At 50.1% G+C, this 17,513-nt stretch overlaps 1 protein-coding gene across 1 annotated transcript in view; it reads left to right on the plus strand.

Annotated features, from left to right (window-relative positions):
• TSNARE1 (t-SNARE domain containing 1) overlaps positions 1 to 17,513 on the plus strand; it is a 239,421-nt gene that overhangs the window by 148,989 nt on the left and 72,919 nt on the right. Inside the window, exons 9-10 of the mRNA XM_038760394.1 lie at positions 6,311 to 6,383; positions 14,160 to 14,242. Of these exons, the coding sequence (XP_038616322.1) occupies positions 6,311 to 6,383; positions 14,160 to 14,242 (156 nt within the window). The remainder of the gene's footprint in view (positions 1 to 6,310; positions 6,384 to 14,159; positions 14,243 to 17,513) is intronic.

Below are 17,513 nucleotides of genomic sequence, written 5' to 3' on the forward strand. Positions count from 1 at the left end.
TATAAATCTGCTTTTTCCTTGCTTAAAGGAAGGGGAGAGCATTGTCCCCCTCCCCCCCACCAATCTCACTCCCTACTACTGTATTACTGCTGCTACTGCTGGTATCCATGTCTGATGTTATGCAGTTCCAGTAAAAGAAGAACGAAGAGATTCCAAGAGAGCTTTTAATGAGTTCTCATTTTAGAAGCAATAAAAAAAAAATTACATGATTTACAGATTTACGAAGTTAAGTATTTTTCTTTCCCCGGACCTCCGCCGGAGTGTGAGGAATATCATTACAGAGTCGTAAAATGACGTGTTCGAGCTGCCTGCCACGTTGGCGAAGGGGCGTCTTTTTCTGCCTGTGTGGGAACTGTCCCCACCCTCCTGCTCTTGTGTCCACCCTCTTCACGGCTTTCTGTGGAAGAGACAAGGAGCATCCAAATTGTAAGCTGGATCAGGGCTCCGGGGGAGGAGGATGGAGAGAAGTGGGAGTTGTCTCTTGCTGCTTTGTATCTGAAGACTTAATAGAAAAGAAAGCAGGGAAACGTGCCTGGTTTCTTTTTATGGTGCCGTCGGTGATACGAACAATCATTCTGGGATTTTATCCTCCCTGGAAAACTCACGATACAATCACCCTAGGGTTCCTGCACAGGTGATGGATGATAGGCAGTGCACTGGATTTAGAAGACTGGGGGACGGGGGAGCTTTTGAAACTTCATCTTTGGGTGGGCTCTGGATCTCAGTATCCCCTTTTGAAAATGGGGACCATCGTAGCAACTTACCTCCCTTAGTGGGATGGAGGAACGAGAGAAGCATCCTGAAGAGCTGACAAGTGTTGTGAAAGGTGACGACAAGGGTTGTGAAGTTTTGTGAAGAATTACAGCAAAGAGTGACATGTCCCTCACCAGCCAAATATCCTGTCAGTGTTTCATCTGAAGCATTTTCATTGCCCCAGGCAATGTACTAATGTGGAATTTAGTTCCTAGTTAGACAATAACGTCTGATAATCGGTTCGTCACTTTCATTCTTCATATTATTTTGAAAGACTCTGAAGTCACTGCCTTCCTCCCCCTCTGCCCCCAAGACCAGTGACCTCTCTGAGGAGGGGTAGTAGCACTGTCTTCAATTCACTGGAAACCAAATCGAGGTCAGAAACTCCCTGACTTTTTCTGCGAGGCCTGGGTAACCACATCCGATCTTGTCAAAAAAAGCCTCCTGGGGCAGCAGGATGAACAGACAAGCCATCTTCCTGGGGACAATGAAAATATTTTCACACATTTTCACTATAGCAACAACCAAAATGTGGTGCTTGGTCATTTCCAAGTGGTTTCTCTTATTATGGGAAAGGAGCATGTCTTCAAATTCCACTGTACTGTACTCTCCCAAGCACTTAGTGCAGTGCTCTGCACATAGTAAGCACTCAATAAATACCCTCGATTGATTGATGAGGGCTCTTCATTCCAAGACATCCCTTTACTTCTTTCCACACTTTTTACACACCCTTCTTCTTTCCCACCCTCACTTCCCAACCTACAGGTTTACCATCCCTTCCCTTCTAAAGCCCCAAGTACAGACCTTCATTTGAAGTCATTAAAAAATGGCATCGTTCGGAGTGTCCGTTATATCCAGTGTAAGGGACTAGGAGTGTAAGGGAGTTCCTACTGAGAGCTCATCTCCTCCAGGAGGCCTTCCCAGACTGAACCCCCCCTTCCCCCCGCCCTACCTCCTTCCCCTCCCCACAGCACCTGTATATATGTTGGTACAGCTTTATTACTCTATTTTACTTGTACATATTTACTATTCTATTTATTTTATTTTGTTAATATGATTTGTTTTGTTATCTGTCTCCCCCTTCTAGACTGTGAGCCCATTGTTGGGTAGGGACCGTCTCTATATGTTGCCAACTTGTACTTCCCAAGCACTTAGTACAGTGCTCTGTACACAGTAAGCGCTCAATAACTATGATTGAGTGAATGAATGAATGAATGATGGGAAATTCCAGAAGGAAAAGGTCAACAGTTCATGGGAGAGACAGGATTCTCTCTCTCTCTCTCTCTCTCTCTCTCTCTCTCTCTCTCTCTAAGGGACAGAGAAACCCAACCAGAGCCAGAACATTAACTTCATTCTATCAATATATTCCTTAGCCTCACACTAGCTCATGCCATCTGTCAATCAACCAGTAATATCTACTCAGCACCTACTGTATGCAAAACACTGAAGTAAGCACTTGGAGTAGGGATGAGAAGCAAAAGACAATTTCCTTGCCCTCAGGGACTTAAAATCAGGTGGAAGAGACAGAGCAGACATAATGATTTACGAATAGAGGAGCAAGAGGAAGAATAAAGCTACAACAGGGAGGAGCACAAATCTGTCAAGGTGAAAGAGCAGAATAATCGATTATTCAATCAATTACCTATATTAGGAATATTAGGAGTATTGTGCCTTTTGCCACGCTCTATGGTTCAGTTTTCTTTATGGATCGGTCCAGATTCCATGTATTTATAAATTGATTTGTTAAGCACCTACTATGTGCTAAACTCTGGGGAGTACAGGATAATCCAATCAGACACAATCCCTGTCCCTTGAGGGGCTCATTACTAAGAGGGAGGTGAGCAGTCATCATCTCCCCATTTTACAAAAGAAGAAACTGAGGCCCAGAGAAGTTAAATGACCTGTCCAAGGTCACACAGCAGGTCAGTGGCAGAGTGGAGACTCAAACCCAGTACTCAAGAGGGTCTGGAACGAGGGAAGGTACGTGACCCTGCCCTGAGCATTAAGTTGAGTCTGGAGTGGAAGAATGAGGAGAATGAGGCGGAAGGGGCTTAGGGGCAGATTTTCTGGGCTGGAGCCCGAGGAGTGAGTGGTGGAGATAGTGCCAAGGAGATGGGGGGCTTAGGCAGGGGCAGACTGTTTTGGGGTCCGGAGATCCAGGGTGGGGAGGGTAGAGTCCGAGTGGTCAGCTTTAGCCAGCTAGAGGTGGTTGGGGAGAGAGGCCCAGCCTGTTTCCTCACCCGCCTCCATCTCTGCATTGACACACTGGAACGTTTCCAAGGAAATGTGGGGGGCTCCCAGTGACCGGCTCAGAGGCTTCAGTGATTAATGGCCTGGGATGATGCCCAGAGTTCCAGGGTGGGGATCTTGGGATTGGTCTGTCTCCCTGCCCAGCTCTGCCCGACTCGACTGTTTCCGCCCACCTTTCTGCTTCCTGGCCGCCAGGACCCTGGGTTCCATGAGCTTGGATGCCTCCCTGATGCTCCATCCAAAGCACACGCCTGATCCTTCCACATCCGCTCAGCAAAGCAGCCCCGTATTTAAGCCCCATAATTAAATTACAATTGATAGCACATGGCAGTTTAAGATTACCCTAATTGCCTCATTTCCCAGTATGCTCCTAAAAGGAAAATGAATTTCTTCGCAATATTTTTGTGGGGTGAAATGACCCTTATGGAAATAAATGCAGAACTCTGAAGCCACGAGACTGAGCAAGGCAAAGTGAGATGTTCTCTTGACTTAGTTTCTCAGTGTAATCCCAGACCCTCATCTGTCCAAAGTGGCAAAGGGGCACGCCAGATAGGATTCATCAGTGGTCCCAATGATTCTTGGGGACCTCTCTAGGACCGGGATGCTAAAATGTGCTGAAAACTTTTGCAGTGTTGGGTGTGTCTTTGTCTTTAACATTAATGCACGATCTCATTTGACAGCATTATACCCAGCATGCTTCAATACAGCTAAAACATCTGTTCTGAACGCTGTAAATATTTGATTTAATTCCTGATAGTTCCCAGGCCTAGAAGATCATTGTTGCCTTCTCCTGGCCCCGGTTGAAATCCCCCCTTTTTCCTGCACCCCATCTGTCTCTTGAAAAGGAGAAGGATGATCTCAGTCAGTAAATCAATGGTGTGTATTGAGAATTTACCATGTGCAAAGTAGCGAACTAAGCTCTGAGGGGAATTTTAATTCATGTTTCTCCCCACATGAGACACCCCACCTTTCCATCCATGGTGGATCGATGACTGGCATTTATGGTCCCCCTGGATCCCGATCTTGTTGGTCACTGAATGACCCAGGAACAAAATGAAACATCGTACCTGTTCACCATTTCCACCCCTCACCTAGTCTCTCTTTTGGGGAAATGGAACAAGGCCGACCCAGAAGCTCACTTTCAGTCGATCATACTTATTGAGCTCTTACTGTGTGCAGAGCACTGTACTAAGCACTTGGGAGAATACAATATAAAAATAATTTCCCTGCCCACAACAAGTTCCCTACAAGCCGACGTTCTCTCTGACTGTTCTTCATGTTGCTCGATCCCTCTGAGTCCCTTTGTTTCACACCCCTTGGCCCTTGACTCCGACCCTGGCTCCCACAGCCCACCCTGCCCATCATTTTTGGCTGTTTGTGTTTGACGAGCCTCCCCGGACCACTTTGCAGAGAAAATAGAGCCGGGGTGCTTTGACTATCAGTGAAGCGCCAGGGCAAGTGTTTTCTTGTTCTTGTTATGGTTGGGCTGTGTTGTCGGCTCTGGTTAGTGCAGCTGGGAGCATTTGACTCTGCCCGCGTGTAGGGGAGTGGGTGCGTGGGTGGGCCAAGGAGATGGCTTCTGTATCCCACTCTCTCCGGGACCCTTAGGCAGAAAGGAAGAGGAAATCGTACCAGCCGCCGCTGGAACTCGATGGGCCTAGAACCAGTCACCTCCTTTCCTTGATGAGACGAGTCAGCAGTTCCTGGAGGTCTGGCAACCACCCCCTTAGCCAAACTAGGTCTTAAGCCTACTTCCTGCTTCTTGCCCAGCAAGTCATACCCATCCTAAGTCTCTTTAGGAAATCTTCCTTGACTTGAGTGGTGTATCACCCCAGGGGTGGGTTAGGGCACCGAAAACCAGTGCGTCCCGGGCAATATCAACTCCCAAGGCACCAAACTCTCCACAACTGACCGATGAGGCCAGTGAATCAATGGAGAAAGAGGCAGGAGAATCATCTTTCTTGGCTGGCTCAGGGTTCCTGCAGAGTCTCTAACTTGTTCTCTAATCGCAGGGCTCAGAATTTTTCCACCACTTCTGTTGCTGCCTGGACTGAACTGGGTTGATTTATTGAACGCCATTTATTCTCCCTTGCCTTCCACCAGGCTGTTGTTGGAAGCAAGAGAAAAAGCAGATGTGTGTGTGTGCGCGTGCGCGCACACGTGTGGGATTCACAATACACAGCAGCACAGTTAACAATCCTACTCAGTAACCCCTGGCTTTTACCAGGGTATCAGAGGCCAGAGGCTCTCCTGGGCTGAAACGGTGGCATGGCGAAATGAGATGTTAAGGGACGGAGCCCACAGACTGGATATTCCCCCTCCAGCTCTCTCAGTTTCCGTGCCACATCACAGCTGACGGGCCCAGGAGTAGTGGCCAGTGACCTGCAGTAGAGTCCTGGTGTCCCCCAGGGGCTTGGGGTTGGGGCAGGGAGGGTGGAGGAAGTAGCCACATTGTAGGTCCCTGGGACTCTGGCTGAACTGGCCCTTCCAGTGTGGATTTGAGCCAGGCCTTTCTGCTTTGGGCCTGGGCCAGAGGATTACTGACAGGAGCGATAGTCATCCTCACACTCCTAATGATTCCAGATTTTTCGGGTAATGTCTACTGTCTCTGCCAGTGCATCGGAAGCTCCTCAAGGGCAAGGGTTTGGCTGAGACGTTCAGTGAATGCTATTGAATGAGTGGTGGAAGTTCCTAAGTGTGGTCCTGGCTGGAGGCAAGAGAATGGCAAAGAATAGTGTGGTCTAGTGGAAAGAGCTCGGGCCCGGGAGTCAGAAGGTCTGGGTTCTAATTCTTGTTCTGCCACTTGACCGCTATGTGAACTTGGGCAAGGCACTTCTCTGGACCTCAGTTTCCTCATCTGTAGAATGGGGATTAAAACTGTAAGCCCCATCTGGGACAGGGGCTGTGTCCAACCCAATTCCCTTGTGTCCACCTCAGCACTTAGTGAGGGCCTGGCACATAGTAAGCACTTAACACATGCTACTTTGCTTTTCTGTGCCTCAGTTACTTTATTTGTAAAATGTATATTAAGACTGTGAGCCTCATGTGGGACTGGGACTGTGTCCACCATGATTAACTTGTTTCTACCCCAGTGCTTAGTACAGTGCCTGACATAGAAAATGCTTAACAGATCCCATAAAAAAAATGGCCTGGTCCATCCCTCTGTGTCTCTTGCCATTCGAGGTTCTGTGATTCTGTGATTAGTCTTAGTACTCTAAGTTCACCCATCCCTTGAGCCTGGTCCACATTGGTGGGAGGCCCTCTCCCTCCAAGAATCTAGCTAACGTTCCCCACTTTCTCTTTCCAGAGCGACATGCTGGATGTGAACCAGATCATCAAGGACTTGGCCTCCATGGTGTATGAGCAAGGAGACACAATTGGTGTGTATTAGGGTGGAGGGGAGGAGAAGTGGGGGAGAGGGGAGAGGGGAGGGCTCTTTCCTTGCTCTTTCTGACACCTGGTTCTGGATGTTCGGGGAGCACCAGCCTTAAGCTTGGCATCTTCTGGGCCACTGGTCTGAGTTCAGGGTGAGGTGGTGGGTTCAGTCTGAAGTTTGCTTGAGGAGGGGTGAGGCACTCTGACTCAGTTTCCCCAACAGCAGACAGGGGCTTTCATGAAATCGCCCCTCTGCCTCCCCTCGGACACTTTTCTCTGACATATTAGCCTTTCCACCTGAAATGGAGGTGGGGTGGAAAGGTGTCACTATTGATGGTTTCCTGCTTCAGGTCCAGGCTGTCCCTAGATAATCTCAATGACCTCATGGCCCTGTGGGTCATACCTCCATGCAGCTTCTTGTTCAGGGTCCTAAGACCCCAGCAAGAAAGCCTGCTCCCCTGGGAGGGTTGGATGGGTGAGAGGAGCAGTCTTCCTGTTTGGCCCAACTCCATCTCCAGCCAGCCAGGACCCAAACCCCATGGCCTCTGGCTTGATCGGGAGCAGCCTCCTCACAGGATAGTACAGAGAGAGAGTAGGGAGGCGATGGAGGTGTCGTGATCCTCTCCTAGTCTCTTCTTGGTAATCTCATATATTTCTTCCCTCAGTTTGTACAGCTCCTGGGCAGAGAAAACAGCTCTCCTCCCCTTCCCCGCACGCCCTCTACTTTCTCCCTCCTGCTGGAGTCAGCATCGTGGCTTATGACTCCCTCTTTCTGACAGCCAGGGCCATCCACCCTCAGGAAAAAGCTGGATCTTTTTGTAGTCCTGTGCCCTTGGCATTGCTCAAGGATGCCCCAACCCCAGTTCCCTCCTGGCCCCGTCTCTGGACTTGTTCCCTCCTGGCTCCATCACTGGGATTGTGCTCCTGGCCCCATCCCCAGGTGTGTTCCCTCCTGGCCCTGTCTCCTAGCCCTGGCCCTGGACTTGTTCCCTCCCAGCCCCATCTATGAGCTTGTTCCTTCCTGGCCCCATCTCTGGAAGGACTTGTTTCCTCCTGGCCCTGGGTTTGTTCTCCTCTGGCTCCATCCTTGGTCATGTTCCCTCCTGGCCCTGGGTTTGTTCTCTTCTGGCTCAATCCTTGGTCTTGTTCCCTCCTGGCCCTGGCCCTGGGTCCTTCCTGGCCCCATCCCTGGACTTCCCACCCCAAACTCAGCAGAAAGGAGAAACAGGATAATCTTCTTTCGTGGAGCCTGAGTCTGTCAGGTCTGAGTCCCGGGAGAAATGGGAGCCCTGGTGGCCCGGAAAGCGGGTTCCCTCTGGGTCCCCTGATGGAGTTCAGGCCCAGATGAGCAGAGACCAGGGGATTAGGGAATTAAAGGCACTTTCTTCTCCCAAATGAGGGGCAGACAGTCCCTGGCCTGGCACCCCGTCTCCTCTCCATAGTGGAATTCAGTTGAGCGAGATGTGTGCCCAGCTACTACTCCACCATGGTGAATGGTCCAGGGGGCAGGTGGTTACAGCATCTTCCCATTTCTTGTTCCTTTTGGCTTGACTGCAAGTTGGATAAATGAAACTTCAGGAGAACCAACCTGGCCCTTTCTCAGCCCTGTGAAGCGGGATCTCTAGTTTGAGCCTCTCTCACCAACCCCAAGCCTGGAGGCCACTTGGGAGAGTGGTGGTCAGTCACTGCCCGTGGGATGGTTCCCAGGGGGGCCCATTGTGGAGTTCCACCTTTGCCCTGTCACCAGCTGTGCCCCCTCATGGCAGCCCAGCCCGGGAATCTCTGTGCCCAACTTCCAGAAACTCGGTGCCTACTAGGCTCGGCAGCCTGGGTATATGCCGGGCCTTTCAGGCAGTGACGGAGGCTATCTGGGAGGAGGTCAGGTGTCCGCGTGGGGGGTGAGAGAAAGGTCGAGAGTCTGACCCAGTCTGCCTCAGGGCTGTGCCCATTCTCAGCCAATGCCATCTAAATTCCTGGCCTCTGGTGCCTTTTCCAGGATCTAACCACAACCCCTTGCCAGGCCATAGAAGAAGTACTCCCCCAGAGCCCACAAGCACCAGGCAGCCACTGGCCAAAGATGCCCCCACTGCCTCAGGGGATGCCTCGGCTGGGACCTCCCATCCAGGCTCCTATTCCCGGTCTGAGACCCGCAAGCCTAACTTCAGCCCTCAGGAGACGGAGGTGTTGATGCAGAAGGTGAGCAGGCACTACCGGCTGCTGTTTGGGACTCTCGGGGGGGACGCCCACCAGGAAGCACCACATCTGGAACAAAGTCCTGCAGGCGGTCAATGCACTCGGCTAATGCCGGCGGGACCTGGAGGACCTCAAGAACAAGTGGAGGGACCTGCACAGGGTGGTGCGGAAGAAGCTGGCAGAGCATGGGCAGGCCGCCTCGGCCGGGAGGCAGCCCCAGGCCCTCGTTCTCACCCCCGTGGAGTGTGTGGTGGCCAAGACGTTCTCTGCCCAAGCCCTCCAGGCCAAGAGCCAAACAGTCGAGCCCTTGCCAAGTAAGTCAGTGGTGGTATTCCAGTCCCTCCTCAGCCGCACAATCGGGTGGACCCGGTCCATCCCTGTCCCTGCCCCCTGGGGGATAGCTGCCCACATCTGCCTTCAGCGCACCCTTGCTCCATCCTGTCCCCCCTCCTTTAGGTCTTTCTCCAGTCACAGGCAGATCTGCAGGAAACTGTGCCAGTTTGAAGGTCCAGCTATCCCCTGAACCAACCTTGCAAGTACATACCAGGCCACTGTCCTTCCTGAAGGAGCAGTGGCCTAAAGAGGAATTGTTCTTTTCACTTAGTTATCGTTATCATCCCCGGTGAATGGGTGAGATACTTTTTCTGAGGCTGTTCCCGAGCTTCTTCTGCCCTTATCTGAGCTCAGCTTCAGGGCCAGTGTCCTAAGGAAGTGAAGGCTGGACACACCTGTCCTTTGGGAGAGGTAATTGGGTCACCATCCACTGAGAAAGAGGAGGGAGGAGGAGGGGCATCCCTCACTCTTTCCTATATCCATGAAAACCCTGAATTGGTGTATCTATACAGGAGAGACCCTGAATTAGGATGCAGCCCCTTCCCTAACCAGCTTTCTTCCAACCTTCCAGGGGCAGAGGCTACAGACGCCCCATTTTCCATCCCACCTCAAGACTTGGCAGGGGAACTGGGGGACACCCTCTCTCCCTACCCCAGATGAATGTTGGTTTAATAATGATGGCATTTATTAAGTGCTTACCATGTGCAAATTACTGTTCTAAGCGCTGGGTTCTAAGTGTTGGTTTGGAGTAGGGGTCCAGCCTTACCAGCATAAGCTCTCTTCTCTGCCCACAGGTGGCATCCAAACTCCCCAGAATTCTTAGGCCCAGAGCCCAGCCAACTAGCGTGAATGCCCCTCAAGTTGACACACGGGGCAATTGAGTCAGTCCAGTGTATGGTCTGACAGTGCTCTCAGGCAATTTTAAGGCAGTGCACACTGTAGCCATCTGCGGTTCCCAACACCCCTCCCTGAGGAACTCAGCCTCCTCGGAGCCTAGTAGGTCCTGTTCCTGGGCAGTGGAATTGATTTGAGAAGGGCCCAGTCCCATGGCCCTGACTTTGTTCCTGCTTTCCTGACACTCTCATTGGTCTTGGCTTGAGGCGAAATGTCTGCTCAGAGAAGCTGGGAGTCAGTCCTTTTCTGCTGCCTGGATGCTGAGATTTCTTGGTGCGGAGTAGTGACTCCAGCTTACTTCTTCTCCTGTTCCTCCTCCTTGACTCTGACCGCCACACCCAACCACCGCCTCCTAGCAAAGACCAAAGGTGAAAGAAGGATGATGTCCGCCGCGCCCCAGCAGGAGATAATACTTCGCCCTCGCTGCCTCTCCAAACTTCCCCTCCATCTGGGACCTACGGACAGCTTTCTGAGGACCTCATGGCTCCCGACATCCATACTCAGGAGACGCTTTGCTTTGGAGGCATGCCCCAAGCCCAAGATGGTGACATCCTCCTCAACCTCTGTCCAGCCAAGGGAGAGGCCATTTGCCTAGTTGGAGCTGAAGTTTCATTGGTCAAGAGTGGCCAGTTTGGCCAGATTTGCAGAGTCAGTAAGCACATGTCGTATTGGGTTGGGGGGAACCAGTCCTGCCGGGCTAGATAATGTGTACGGCTCCCAGGAGATTATCTTGTGTCCAGGAAATAGCAGAACAAGGAGGAAGCAGGCAGTCCTCAGAACTCCGCTGGCCAGGTAGAGAGAGGCCCCGTAGCGTATCCTGCGGTTCTGCCTTTCCTTCGAGTTGGATCTGGAAGGTGGACGGTTCAGGGTATATGTTTTTTCACCTAGTGCGGGGAAGCTCACTGAATTTGTACCACCAGGTGTTGTACAGGCCCAGAATATCAATAGATTCAACAGGGGTTTGGTAAAATTTGTGGATGAGGAGGGGGTTCATGATACATTACTAGGCGAAAAGTTAGGGGTGTCAGATGGTCAACTCCTGTCCTTGATGATGGATACCAAGGACGGCTTCTATGCCATGGATCCTCCAAGCATCTTGTTAACACTTTCAGATTCCTTGGATTGATTGGACCATTGATCTGATCCAGCAATGACATTCCAGGTAGTTCTAATGTCTCTTTGAAACAGAGGTGGAGAAGGACATGGACATAGACAAGGACATGGGAGTTAGGCTTGGCATTGTGTGGCACCTGCTTCTGAGGAAGAAAGCAAAGCCTGTTACTGTAGGTCCTGGATGTCTCAAGGGTTGGTTGAAATTTTTATCGGTACAGAAGTTGTCTGAGAGGACTCTAGTTTATCTCTGAAATGCTTATGTTCTTGCTGATGGCTGAAGGGGATATCGTACTGTGAGAACAGTGCTAATGGGCCATCTCAGTGTGATCTGACCTGTCCTTTGCCCATCTAAAGTCCTGAAACCCAAACAGAGGTGATCTCTGATTTTGCCTGTTTCTCTCCCTTTTCCTTTGTGGAAGTATATACCTGACACAGTGTACTCTGTGTGTGTGTGTGTGTGCGCGCGCGTGTGTGTGCGCGCGTGCACATCCACGTGTGTACATATGACCATCCTTTATCTTTCATAGAGATTTTAAATTTAATCATAAAACCCTAGGGCTGGAAAGGATCTCAAGAGGTCATCTCATCCAGGCCACTACATCTAGGCCAAACAGGATGCTAACTCTCAAAACATGACTCAGTGGAAAGAGCACAGGCTTTGGAGTCAGAGGTCATGGGTTCAAATCCCGGCTCCGCCAACTGTCAGCTGTGTGACTTTGGGCAAGTCACTTAACTTCTCTGTGCCTCAGTTACCTCGTCTGTAAAATGGGGATTAAAACTGTGAGCCCCCCGTGGGACAACCTGATCACCTTGTAATCTCTCCAGCGCTTAGAACAGTGCTTTGCCCATAGTAAGTGCTTAACAAATACCATCATCATCATCATCATCATCACAACAGGCATGTTATTTTGGAAAAGCTGGGGACAGTCTGAGTGGTGAATTAATTGGGGCTTACAGATCCATGACTTTCTCTACTTGGCCAAGTTAATATAGCCAAGTTTAATGAGCTGACTTCTTTTCCACCAGATCTAAGGCACCCAGATTTCTCTGACTTGCGGTTAGGGTGTTTAAGATTTTGTTTTGTTCTGTGCTCTCTCTCACAGATGTATTTTTCTCTGGGTGGGATCAAGAATCGGACACGGTCTTGAGAGTCTTGAAATCCAGAGGGGGAAAGGGTAAAAGTTTGGGTCTTATAGCTTTGGAGGTTTCTTTTGGCTCAGTTGATTTTTCTGCTTTTATTCAGTGATAGGTGGGCTGACGGTTGGGATTACAGATTCTGAAGAGGTGAGGGGATCTAAATGAGAAAGGCTGGTGGAGGAAACTCTCTGATGGGTCACTAATACCAGCTCCTCTATGTCCCAGATATATGACTCCTCCCTTTGGCAAACTCTGTTTTTAATGGTATTTGTTAAGAGTTTTCTATGTGCCAGGCACTGTCCTCAGTGCTGCAGTAGATACAGGGATAATCAGGTTGGACTCAGTCCGTGTCCCACATGGGGCTCACAGTCTTAATCACATTTTAGAGGTGAGATAACTGAGGCAAAGAGAAGTTAAGTGACTTGCCCAAGTCATACATCAGATAAGTGGCAGAGCTGGTATTAGAACCCAAGTCCTCTGACTTCCGGGCCCTTGCTCTTTCCACTAGGCCACTCTGTTTCTCAAACTTCAGATGTGCACCAGTTGTGCCTTTGACTTTTTGCAGCAGCAGGCACCCATTAAAGTGGCAAAGAATCCCCCTTCCATCACACCCTATAAGTAGTCCCCATGGCAAAAAGCGTGAGGTTTTAGTACTGTAAGCTCCTTGTGGGCAGGGAAGGTGTTATTTATTTGGTTGGTACTTCCCAAGGACCTAATACAGTGCATCGCACCGGGGGGCACTCAGTAAATAGTGTCAGCATCCTGACTAGTGGTGATGATGGAGTTTCTCATTGGCCTCAGTGGATGAGTCTCGTTCTTTGCTGAGGGATGACCACGGTGCCGGTGGTTAGTGCACAATCGCAAGAGATTGGAGAAGAGGGATCTGTTGCCTTTCATCACACCCCACCTGAGAAAAGTCAAATGGCATTAAGCGGGCTGGGCTTTAAGCTTCCTTCGGCTATAGTTTATGCCAGGTGTTGCCCCAACACTGACTCCTAATCATTTACCCCATAATAATAACAATAATAATACTAATTAGATAATCATAATAATCGTAAAAATTGTGATATTTCTTCAGTGCCTACTAAGTACTAATCACTGGGGTTGATTCGAGTCCCTGTCCCACATGTCGCTCACTGTCTAAGAGGGAGGGAGAAGAGATATTTTATCCTCATTTTACTGAGTAGAAAAACGAGGCCCCAAGAAGTGAAGTGACTTGCCCAAGGTTACCCAGCAAGCAAGGGGTGGAGTCAGGGTGGGAGCCAAGTCTTCTAACTCCCAGTTTTTAGCTCTTTCCACAAGGTCATACTGCTTCTTGTTAGGACTTTGAATGCTGAGGTCATCAGAGAGACACTGTGATATTGCCCCGTTTGATGCTGAGAGTTTGGCAGGGATGCAGGACACAAATTACCCTAAGGGAGGCCCTGCTTTAATACAATATATACAGCTATAGATATAATCTGAGAAATTTATTTTCACTCGGCTCTGTAAAGGGTATGGCATTTGCTTGGATACCTGGCATCTGAGGGCAGTTTTGGCTCATCTCTTGTGGTAGTGTCAGAATTGTTCAAAGTCCAGTCCCAAGTCCCCAGCTTTGACACTTCATATTCGGGTAGTGTTGAGTTTTGGATTAGCACTGGGGTCTGATATCCAGAATGAAAGCAGGCTACCTTCCTGTTTCCACCACTGCCACATGACACCTCTGCTGCAGAGTGTCTTGTTGGCTATTTGGGCCAATTGCAGCTGTGTAAAAGGACTTAACTTTTCTGAGAAAAAAGCTTTCCACGCTGTCGCTGTGGTCTGTAAATCGTGAAAATCAAAGTTAACGTAAAACATGAAATTCTTGAAGGATGAACCTGATTTTTCTCCATATTAAAAAATAAAACCCAAATGCCCTATTTGAGCCCTTCTATCCCATGCATGTTCTATTAGGGAGCCATTATGCCCATGTATGAAATTTCCGCAGTCTCGTAAGTGCGGTCCAAAGAGGTGATTGTGGATGTCCGGATTGCCTTGTGATCCCCTCACGTCTCTGTGAATTGCTGTGTTTCAGTTGGTGTGGGCGATTTGGTCTTTCCCGTGTAATTACCTTCTATTATCTTAATTTTCAGATAGTATTGAAGGCAACCTTGAGACTGCAGCTTCTAATGTAGAGTCAGCCAATGAGCAATTGGCTAAAGCCAGTCGGCACCAAGTAAGTCGGCCTAAATCCACCCCTTCCTGCTTCTGCCCCCACCTGCGGGACCACTCCCCTTCCCCACCATACTCAAACAGTCGTGCCCGTGTGTCTGTCTGTCTGTCTGTGAGATGCCTGACCCCAGGCTGCCATGCTCAGACACAAATGTCTGCAAATGTCCAGCTCCACGATTGGAGAGCAAGGTGGTTTCCGAGGATGAAATGGCTTGGATGTGCATATCGGGGAGGAGGAAGGAATCAACCGGAAAGTCCTCCGTTAGAGAGGCTTGGCGGCCCAGGGAGGTGGGCCAGGGAGGAATCGCCCTTGTCAAGAAATGTGGGGGCAGTAGGACTGGCACCATTTCATTGATGGCTCCTGAGGGTTCACTCCTTTAAAATGGGGTGGGCAACCCCGGAGCCCAGTGTCATGGTTAAGAAACTGTGGACTTGTTCGTCGTGGGCGGGAGAAGTGGTGTCGTGCTTTCTTTGAAATGGTGTGATTTCTTCTTTCGTTGGGATCGGCTTCTGATTCTTAAAGAGCTCGCTAGAAAACAGTGTCTTTTCAGTTGGAGCTTTTGAGCTCCATGGTTTCCAGGCTGGGGAATTGTGTGAAGAAATCATTAGAGCCCTTTAAGTGCTCAGAACAAGTGTATTGGATTAAAGAGAAATCCAAGTGTATTGGATTAAAAAGGAGTGGGGAGGGGGGGCAACGATCAAACGGGCTGGAGCTGAGCTTTGTTTTCGAAGACACAACTCTGCTAAAACCAACAATTAGTGGTAGGCGTACTAGCAGCCTTTCTGACTCCTTTATTGTTGACAGTGCTAGATGTGTGTGTGTGTGTGTGTGTGTGTACACAGATGTCTTAGGGTTTCTTTTTTTAAAGACCCCACTGCTCCTGTTTGATCAGTGAAATTTCAGAACCTTGTAGATGCACTGCTCATAGTAAAGGAACTTGGCCCCCGCTCCTCTCTGCTCTGCATCTGCAGTGGGAGACTTCTCTCCGGAAAGTGAGTTTGTTGATCTAAAGGCAACCCAAACCTGTATCTCGTAGAAGCCCAGAAAACCAGGGACAGGGCCTAACTCTGAAACACACCAGTGAAGGAGCAGTTGAGCCCAGGCCAATTGTGGGTGAACTCCCTGGAAGGGAGGGAGGGAGTTACTGAGGTGAGCAGTGATGGGAGCATCTGGCCCGAACCTCTTGGAGTTGGGTTGTTGCCTCCTGCACGAGCTCCAGCTGGAAGGGGGAGCTGGGTACATTGGGTGAGGTGGCAATGGGGGACAGGCAGGGGTGCTGCCTTTCAGGAATGGGGTAAAGGGGAAGGGAAGTAGAAAGGAGGATGATGGAAACTACTTGCTGAAATAGAAATGGAGGGGAGACGACCTCCTGATCTTGGGATAGCCTTCAGTTAGTCAGCCAGGAAGTCAGTCTGGCCCTGAACTATACTGAATGTCCTTGATGGCCGTACAGGTTGCTCTGGGGAAGAGAGAAAATATGGTCACTGCTTTCCTGGGGCTGCCATTCTGATGGGAGAGACCATAAAAGCACACACACATACAATCTCTTTCTCTCTCTCTCATTCACAGTCCATATTGAATGCTGAGGAGAGGGAGAGAGAAGGGAGAAGAAGTGGCCAGTGCCTTCTAGGGATTGACAGACTAAATGGAGAGACAAGAGAAATGAAACACGCAGTCTGAATGTCAGAGCCTTAGATGGCCTTGAGTCTGCCAATATACCTTAGAGTGGGACAGTTCCCATCTGTCAGGCTTGGACTCGATTCCAACTTCCTGGAGGTAGTGGGATGAAGGTCAGGACCTCAGTTGGTTACCTCCAGCCCTCTGACCCCATGACTGGGTTTTCACTGAGAAAAACAACACGGGCCCAGGCTGAGGCCCAGGTGGCCCTCAGACAGCTCAGGGCAGTGGAGCCGCCTCAGGCTCAGTTGGGAGGCTGGTTTACACTGGTCTCCCTTTGGCAATGGTTGTCTGGCCCTCTTGCAAGCCTGAACTTATACAGTTCATTTAGCAGCAGCAGCTGCTGCCCAACAGGCAAGGCGATGAGCCAGCTGTGGCCCACAAGACGGATGTGGCGTAGGGAGGGAGGGAGGGGGAGAGGAAGGGAGATGGACAACCACAGCACATCCCACTGGGCCCAACTCGTCTATCCAAATCCTGAACCCATCGCCCGAGCCCAGTGGCCTCTGGCCTCCTCATCTGAGGCTCCAGTGCTGGCTTGGCCAGCCGGCATGTGTCTGTGACCCCCAGCCCATCCAGTCTGTCCCGTCACTGGCTGCCGGGTTCTCTGCTGACTGGAGGTTTCTGGTTCAGCTGGGTCTGGATGAGGAAGAGAAGGGGGTCAGCTGGATGTCAGGGTCACACGGAGGGCTAAGCAGGACTAGAATCAGTAGCTTCTCAAAGGCCGCAGTGTGGTCCTGGACATGGGTTGGGGGTGAGAGAAGGGATGGCAGAGAAATGCGAGAGGTCCCTGGTTTTGGAACCATTAGGTAGTACTTCCTATTGCTGCTTCCCCTTTACCTCCCTCTTCCCCGCAGCCCATCTTTGGGGACCAAGCTCAGAGATAAAGAGGGGTCCCTTTCAGGCTTCTGTGCCCCAGTATTTATCAGTTCACTGAGGTGCTCACCCTAGCTGCATGAACCTTCCCCCACAACATGAATAAATTGTAGACATTAAATCACCTGACTCTCTAGGCTTGCTCTGGTTGATGTGTGCTCGTGGTCATTGCTTCAGGGATGTTTAAACCTCTAATTTTGTCATTTTATTCTATTTTTAAACCGACTGTCTCCCTCAACTTGGGCCACCTTGTCTAAATCAGTCATGAAATTAAGCATAGGCCCACGCCTCCTCCATTGAGTGAAAAATCGTGCAGTGGGTCCAAAAGGTGTTGTTTCTTATGCTTATTTCTCTCCTGCTCCGGTTGAAGCTGGCCCCCTGTCCCGACAGCAGTATGGAAGACCCTCAGACAGTACCCATGAAGACTATAATTCATCCTCCATGGGCCAATGTAACCCTTGTTCCTTCATCCTGTTCTCCTAGGGACAATTTCTCAACTATCATAAGGTTCCTGTAAGTATCATGTTGCCTCTCTCAGAGACAAAATCCTTAGCTGTTTGGGCTAGGGTCTGACCTAGTAATATGTGTGTGTGTGTGTGTGTGTGTGTGTGTGTGTGTGTGTGTGTGTGTGTGTGTGTGAATTCTGTCTCCTCATTTTGACCCTTTCCCAAGGCTGCTCCTACATCTCTCCTGCCTCATCCAACCTAGCCCTTTCCCTCAG

This window comes from Tachyglossus aculeatus, chromosome 18, assembly GCF_015852505.1.
Source record: "Tachyglossus aculeatus isolate mTacAcu1 chromosome 18, mTacAcu1.pri, whole genome shotgun sequence".
Classification (NCBI taxonomy): Eukaryota; Metazoa; Chordata; class Mammalia; order Monotremata; family Tachyglossidae; genus Tachyglossus; species Tachyglossus aculeatus.